The sequence below is a fragment of the Maylandia zebra genome, linkage group LG1, assembly GCF_041146795.1.
Source record: "Maylandia zebra isolate NMK-2024a linkage group LG1, Mzebra_GT3a, whole genome shotgun sequence".
Classification (NCBI taxonomy): Eukaryota; Metazoa; Chordata; class Actinopteri; order Cichliformes; family Cichlidae; genus Maylandia; species Maylandia zebra.
Window position 1 is genome coordinate 39,922,692 of NC_135167.1, and position 8,185 is coordinate 39,930,876.

Sequence of the window (8,185 nt, forward strand, 5' to 3'; positions counted from 1 at the left end):
AGGTTTCTTCCTGTTAAAAGGGAGTTTTTCCTTCCCACTGTCGCCAAAGTGCTGCTCATAGGGGGTCATATGATTGTTGGGTTTTTCTCTGTATCTATGAAGCGCCTTGAGGCGACTTTTGTTGTGATTTGGCGCTATATAAATAAAATTGAATTGAATTGAACTGAATTGAAAAATCCTGCTCCTCACATTAAATAGAATTAAACAAAATAGCTTTTTATTGTCGCTGAACATGTACAACGAAATTGTGGGTGCTCGACAACAACTGTGCAGAAATAAACAATTTGGAAGAACAGGTTGCAAAGTGCTTTGAAGTAGTGCAAACTGAGTCTGTGTGTGAGCGTCCTGAGTGATGAGGGTTACCCAGACCATGGCTCTGATTTGTGGGTGGGTGGTCAGGGTGGGGTGTGGGGGGAGGTGTGTGGGACCTGATTGAGCTGGGGTGCTGACCAGAGGGCAGCGGGTCAAAGAATTGGTGGGCAGGATGTGAGGGGTCACCTGTGATCAGTTTCTGGAAATATTCATTTGATTTATTAGGCTGTAGATTAGTAAGCATGTCCTGAAAGTCGTCCATGGCTATCTTTATTATACTGACTCTGCGTCTGACACTAACCACAACACAGGGTTTGGGACAGTTAGGTTCAGGGTCATCAGTGATGATGACCTCACAGGGTTAAAAAGCCCATCTCAACAGAGAAAGTTGATAACCGCTGTCTTTATTATCTCTTTAAGACTTTGTTGAGGCAGCTGACTCAAAGAAAGTCTGGCTGTGTTGAACTTTGTAGTATACAGTCTACAGACAAGATTAAATACTTATACAGCTTCCTTATTCTGCCTCCAAATTACTTGCCAAGTGTAAAAAATCTTGTATTTTCACTCTGGAAGTGAGCAACATCATGTGACCTTGGAAGGGGCGGGGCTACATGCATTTACACAGAAGCGTGGAGCGAGGAAGAGCCTGTTTCACCTGTGAGCTCAGTAAAAGGAAAGGATGAGTTTGGGCCCAGCAGCAGAAAAATTCCACTGAGTGAGCAGGAGTGTAATCATCATCGTCATATCCAAGGTGGAGCACCCACCCCCCTCCATCCATCCTCCGTTTACACTGCCCCTGCATCACGAGCACTGAGACACTACAGTGAATAAAGTTAAGGTGGACTCCCCATGTTACTTCCCTTCTTTTCATGCCAAATCTGTTGAGGGGCGCCTTAATTTAACTATCTATATTAAATTTTGTGTAACAAACTGGGATATTTAGAATAAAGCTATATATCGGAGCTACTTTATTATATTTTGTAACTTTGTAGCATATTATATTTTATTTATTGATTGTATTGGAGGAACTGTGACCACATTATTTCCTCTGGTATTAATAAAGCATTTTGATTCTGCTACCTCTGCAGCTCATTAGCTGCGCTCATTTAACCTGACTGAGCGTGACCAGTAGAAATAAAGGATCGAACTCAGTAATTCCTGGAAACCAGATCTTTGTTCAGCGTCAGCAAACCAGCAGCTTAGCCTGTAGCTGATGACTAAAAGGACCCACAGTGCTCAAACTGCACCTTTTTCATGATCCAGGGCAGGTCTGGCTTCTTCTTTCAGTGAAATTTAGTGGTGACTTTAAAATCAGTGCATTTTATTTGTCTGTGACTGAGCCTCCATCTTTGGGAGTGGTGCTGTGTGAGACTCTCAAAGCACGTTTTGCACTTTTAGAGGAGATGCACTAAAACTGTAACATCATTAAAAAGACGCTGAAGCCAAACAAACAAAGAACAAAATAAAAACTGTTTGTTCTCTATGATTGGAACTGACATGTGAAATGTGTCGGGTTGTGTCGTCATCATCACTGATTTGTTTGGAGGAGTCGAGCTTGAACGCTCTTTTCTCCCAATTTTAATAATGACAACATTATTCAAATAAGACTGAAGTGGTCGGGCAGAGAATCAGCGCTGTATCCATGCAAACACATGCACAGCAAGCAAACCTCGGCCTTGGATTCAAATGAAGACGCAAACATTTCCAAGTGCGTCCATCTTTGCTGATGATGCAGCAGACACGCTGACCTCCAGTCAGGAGGAGGAGCATGTTCTTCCTCTCACAGACACTGAAGCCTGAAACCGAACAGCCCGTTTACTGCGTTTAACCTCAGTCCCAGTTTCATGGTTCGACGCCTGTGACCTCGTTTAGCTCCAGTTCACAGCCCGTTCTGCCAGACGTCAGTCTGTTTGCATCTGTAATAACTTTGAATAAGTCATCTTCAGTTAAACGACTCTGAGCATCTTTAATCAAATGCACTTTAATGAACACTGGGCTGCTTTCTAAAAAACCACTTTTACAAAGTCTCTGATGGACGTGGGAGGAGGAGCGAGGATGACATTTATATCAGATGAAGAGTTCTGACTGTGTCACAGCTGCACAGACGTCTCATCGTGTCGGGTATGTTCTGCATATGTTTGGTTTATTTGATAATCTCACACATTCATTGTCTGGTATTCTAATAAACAAAATGATGATAATTGAAGGAAGACAACATTTTTAAAGTTGAACGTTTCAAATGTTGAATATGTTTGATAGTTTTGTTTGAATGATTAGATTAGATAGAAATGGAGTGAATGACAGAGACAGCTGCCTCTTTGTTGATGCTGCTTTAAGTGTTATGATTAATAATGAACGAGCAGCTGCAGATGAGATTCATGAGGACGTCTTCACAGTTTTTCAGCTCTCAGTCATGAAGAGGTGTGGACTGATCCTGCTGCTGCTCTCAGGTCTGTGAACTCATCTCAGTCGCCTCATTTACAGTTTGAATAAAACTTTTGATGTCAGAAAATCAAAGAAAGCACAAAGTGAACTGCTCCATAGGGATTATTTTAAAGGTGTCTGTAAACGAGCTTCAAGCAGTCACAGAAACACTCGTACAATCTCCAAAGACCTTTGTCATGTCAACTAAACTTCTAAAGGTTTCTTTGGGTCCAGTTAGAAGTTTGATTGACAGTCTAATGGTCGGTAGTTTGTAAGAGTTTGTATAAAGTGAAGTAAAAGAGTAAAGAAAGAAAGGAGGGAAGAGTCAGTGCATGAACGTGGCTGTTTGTGTGCACTGCTGAGAAAAACACGTCTTGATTTTATTTTCTGTGTAGAAATCTGACTGAAAGCCTGAAACGCTGCAAACCCGTCAGCTCGCTGAAAAAGATCCTGACTGCTTTTACCACGTCCGTGTGCACGTTAGAGCAGGGCGATATGGCCAAAAATATTTATCATGATATTTCATTTTCTTATTGTTGCCTAACATTGTACCGGTATTACCGTGAACGGTATAATATGGCCCAGCCCTAGTGCACGTGTTGTTCAGCTTTGAGCCTCGACCACTAACACGTCGTTTTCCTTCATTGTGCACACTGAAGAGGAAAAATCGTCCAAATACATGTGCAATAAGGCCAGAGTGAAAAACAAACTTAGCACTGTTAAAGCAGCTTTTTAAGCTGATGTGAGAGTTTCGCCCTGGAGCAGGAAACCAGTGTGTAGGTGTCCACAGGCACCGTAAAACAGCTTTTAACCAGTACACGAGTTACACATCCTTTGAAGGACACATATATTAACATATATTCACGTCTTTAAAGATGTCAACAAAAAGTTTGCGTTGTGGTAGCATGTAAAGAATTTATTCTCCTGATGACTAAAATAGTCGAGCTGAGGTGAGTCTGTGACCGCGCTGACTGACTCGTGTCCTCTCAGGTTACGTGATGGTCTGCCATCTTCAGTCTGATCAGTTAGTCAGACAGCTCCACCTGGTTGACCTGCAGAAGTCCTGGAACGATGCTCAGCAATACTGCAGAGATGAGTACATTGACCTCGCCATCGTTAACAGCTCAGCTCTCATCCAGGAAGCCCAGAAAAGGGCGGGGAGCACCGAGGCGTGGATTGGACTCTCCAAAGGCTGGAAATGGTCTCAAACTGGTCCAGTTCAGTCATCCTGGTTTAACATGTGGTCACCGGGACAGCCAGGGACTGATGAGTGTGTGATAATAACTGGATCTGGATCATGGTCCACAAGACCGTGCTCAGCTACTTATTACTTTGTCTGCTATGACGGTGAGTGTTTCAGACTTTGGTACCAGGGTTTGACAAACTGAACATTTTAGCTGCAGGTTTGAATCCGTCTGATCTTTTGTTTCAGCTGCGACTAACAAACACATCCTGGTGAAGAACTCAATGACCTGGTCTGATGCTCAGTCTTACTGCAGACAGACGTACACAGACCTGAGCACCATCACCAACACGCAGGACAACAGCCAGGTCGCTTCTATGATGCCATCTTATTATGAAGTCTGGATTGGACTGTACAGAAACTGGACGTGGTCAAACTCGAGCACAGCCTCCAACCTGCCGTGGGGGCCCGGGCAGCCTGATGACAGCGTAAACTGTGCCACAATAGTCGGATCAACAGGCTCCTTCAACAGTCATAACTGTGATGACCAACGCCCCTTCCTCTGCTCCAGAGGTGAGTCTGTCCTCTGTGTTTCTGCACAGTCTGGTCCTCCTGGGCTCATCCGGACACTCTTGGCACAGCACTGCCGATGCTTTGGGTGGCGCTGTCATTTAGTGTTTGCTCTGTCTGCGGTAGAGTATCACTTCCTGTTCCTGTTTCAACACAGGAACAGGAAGTAGTAGTTGAGTAGCTTATCTGCGTAGCAATTTAATTAAAAACCTTTAGATAACTTCTGTTTTCATAGTATAATCTTCACGTGCACCATGGCTACTTCACCTGTCCCTCCTGCACTTTCTTGCTCATTGTGTCAGATGTTTAGTTACTCCTTTAGCAGTAATGATATCTGTAACAAATGTAGCATATTTGCAGCTCTGGAGGCCAGGATTACTGAATTGGAGACTCTGCTTCGCACCCTTCATTCACCCATAGCTAGCCAGGCCCCTGTAGCTGGTGCAGCCGAAGATAGCGTAGGCCCCGCTAGCTGTTCCCCGGCAGACCCCAAGCAGCTGGGGAAAGAGGGCGGCTGGGTGACGGTGAGGAGGAAGCATAGTCCTAAACAGAAGCCCCAGGTACACCACCAACCCGTTCATGTGTCTAACCGTTTTTCCCCACTCGGCGACACACCCGCCGGGGGTCAAACTCTGGTAATTGGTGATTCTGTTCTCAGACATGTGAAGCTAGAGACACCGGCAGGGGCCAGAGCAGGCGACATTGAAGGAAATTTAAAACTGCTGGCTAAGGGTAAACGTAAATTCAGTAAGATCATAATTCACGTCGGCAGTAATGACACCCGGTTACGCCAATCGGAGGTCACTAAAATCAATATTGAATCGGTGTGCAACTTTGCCAAAACAATGTGGGACTCTGTAGTTTTCCCTGGTCCCCTCCCCAATCAGACCAGGAGTGACATGTTTAGCCGCATGTTCTCCTTAAATTGCTGGCTGTCTGAGTGGTGTCCCAGAAACGATGTGGGCTTCATAGATAATTGGCAAACCTTCTGGAGGAAACCTGGTCTTGTTAGGAGAGACGGCATCCATCCCACTTTGGATGGAGCAGCTCTCATTTCTAGAAATATGGACAAATTTATTAAACCCCCCAAAATATGACTATCCAGAGTTGGGACCAGGAAGCAGAGTTGCAGTCTTACACGCCTCTCTGCAGCTTCTCTCCTCCTGCTACCCCCCCAAAAACCCATCTCCATAGAGACTGTGTCAGCTCCCAAACAGACAAAAACAAACTAAAAACCAGAAACAAACAACTTAAACATAAACAATTACAAAGAAAGAACAATACAGTATCCACATCTGAACCAAAGAGTAACACAGTGAAATGTGGATTATTAAATATTAGGTCTCTCTCCTCCAAGTCTCTGTTAGTACATGACTTAATAATTGATCAACAAATCAATTTACTCTGCCTTACAGAAACCTGGTTGCAGCAGGATGATTATGTTAGTTTAAATGAATCAACACCCCCGAGTCATTCTAACTACCAGAAATCTCGAAGCACAGGCCGAGGGGGAGGTGTGCTGGGCTGGTTCTAGACAGGCATATATGAGGGGGCAGACAGAAATGTAAAGGGGGCACATGGTGGCAGCTGAGGCGAATGTGGGGTGCTCTGAATAACTGTTTTTGTCATGTAATTGGATTGCACTTTGTCAAACCTCTACCCTAAAACCTGACCAACTTGGGTGTCCCCCCTGAAGGCTCAGCTTCTGCAGGTCTAGATCTTAGTGTCACTGAGGCACACAAACCCCCTGACCACGTTAAGGTGGCAATCACTCAGGAGGAAAACTGAAAAACAAAATAAAAAATAATAAAATAAAATATTGCTCATCAGATTCTACCAACTAAAAACATGACATTTACCTTAATTAGATGCCCTATGTTAAATACATTTGAATCCAACCATAGTACTTCTCACTATTGCCAATATTAACAAAACTAAAAAGGGTAGGCCAAGTTATGAAAAAAGGGCACTTCTCCAACTCTTGAAAAATAGAAATAAAAAATACATTAAAATATCCATCCAGTTCTTTAAAACCAACAACATAAAATCTATCTTAATTTGATTGCCTAAGTAAAGTATCAAATCAATTTTATTTATATAGCACTTTTACATTATACATGCTTCCCTTAGGCAGCATCATTAGAAGACATAGCATACATTTACACTGCTATGCAGATGACACCCAGCTCTATCTGTGCATGAAGCCAGATAACACACACCAATGAGTTACACTGCAGGAATGTCTTAAAGACATAAAGACCTGGATGGCCGCTAACTTTCTGCTTCTTAATTCAGATCAAACTGAGGTTATTGTACTCGGCCCTGAAAAGCTTAGAAATATGGTATCTAAGCAGATTCTTACTCTGGATGGCATTACCTTGGCCTCCAGTAACACTGTGAGGAACCTTGGAGTCATTTTTGACCAGGACATGTCCTTCAATGCACATATTAAACAAATATGTAAGACTGCGTTCTTCCATTTGCGCCCCTCCCTGAGCTCTGAGTTCTGCTGGAGGTTTCTTCCTGTTAAAAGGGAAAAAGTTTTTCCTTCTGACTGTCGCCAAAGTGCTTATTCATAGGGGGTCATTTGATTGCTTGGTTTTTTCTCTATATGTATTACTATAGGGTCTACCGCACAGTATAAAGCGCCTTGAGGCGACTGTTGTTGTGATTTAGTGATGTATAAATAAAATTGAATTGAATTGAATGGCCCTTTTCTTTCTCTGCAGATGTCAAACCTTCAGCCTTGAGGTCAGTGAAGGTTCAGCTGAGGGCGGGATCTGCAGACCTGAACGACCCCACAGTGCAAGAATCCATCCTGCAGCAGGTCAGAGGTCACACGGGCCCCGATACAAGGAACAGACCGCTATAACTACTGTGAAATGATAGAGAGCAGTGAGTCTGTGCAGGTTCAGGGACACGTGACAGCACACAGCTGCAGAGATACGGGGCTCGTTTAATGCAATCCCATCCATTTGTATTATTTAACCTTTTTAACTGGTAACTTGAAGAAGTCATTTAATTTCAGATTACTGTGAGGAGACGACGTGAACCAATGACAGGCAATGAGGCCTAATTCCAGACTTCAGTTTCATCCCCAGCCAGTTCATTTAGTTCATTTCCCCCAGAAACAGCACCAACAACGTTTTCTGCTCACTACAGAAACAACGGCTGATTAATGAGGAGCTTCTGTTAATGTGTGAAAACTGTGTTTCAGGTGAGGGAGAAGCTGGTGGAGCAAGGAGTCACTGAGGAGGTGAAGCTGAGGTGGAGGACGCAGCCTGATGGGAAGGTTTTCCACAGAGAGGAGGAGACAGCCACTTACTGTGAGAAGGAAGACTGTGGGTCGGTTTAGTCTGAACGTTATTGGCTGATGTTCCTCAGATGATCTGCTGTGTAATTCAACTTATTTCCATCTCTGTACTCTGACTGCTGGACTGTAACAGCGTAGCTTTGCATGACTGACAGTTGGAAATCATCCTTCTTTATCCTAAGCTCAGATCAGAGTGTCTGATGAGCTGTTTTATGCCTCTTTGTTTCTTCTGATTGGTGAAGCTAAAGTTTGCAGGTGAGCGGGTGGGCGGACCTTCTGTGTCTCAGATATAAATGTTCATGATATCCTGTCTCTACATATGAAAGTTCAAGAGGAGAAAAAGGTGAAACTGAGTGTTCAGAGCAGCCTGATGTCTGAGCTTT

At 43.7% G+C, this 8,185-nt stretch overlaps 1 protein-coding gene across 1 annotated transcript; it reads left to right on the forward strand.

Moving 5' to 3' along the window:
- Nucleotides 1-2,344: 2,344 nt before the first annotated feature.
- On the forward strand, nucleotides 2,345-6,277 carry LOC112429792 (putative C-type lectin domain family 20 member A). Its single transcript, XM_076887609.1, has 5 exons — nucleotides 2,345-2,433; nucleotides 2,709-2,762; nucleotides 3,727-4,083; nucleotides 4,169-4,492; nucleotides 6,186-6,277. The coding sequence occupies exons 2-5, from the start codon at nucleotides 2,726-2,728 to the stop codon at nucleotides 6,275-6,277; spliced, it is 810 nt and encodes a 269-aa protein (XP_076743724.1). The 5' UTR covers nucleotides 2,345-2,433; nucleotides 2,709-2,725.
- The last annotated feature ends 1,908 nt before the right edge of the window (nucleotides 6,278-8,185 follow it).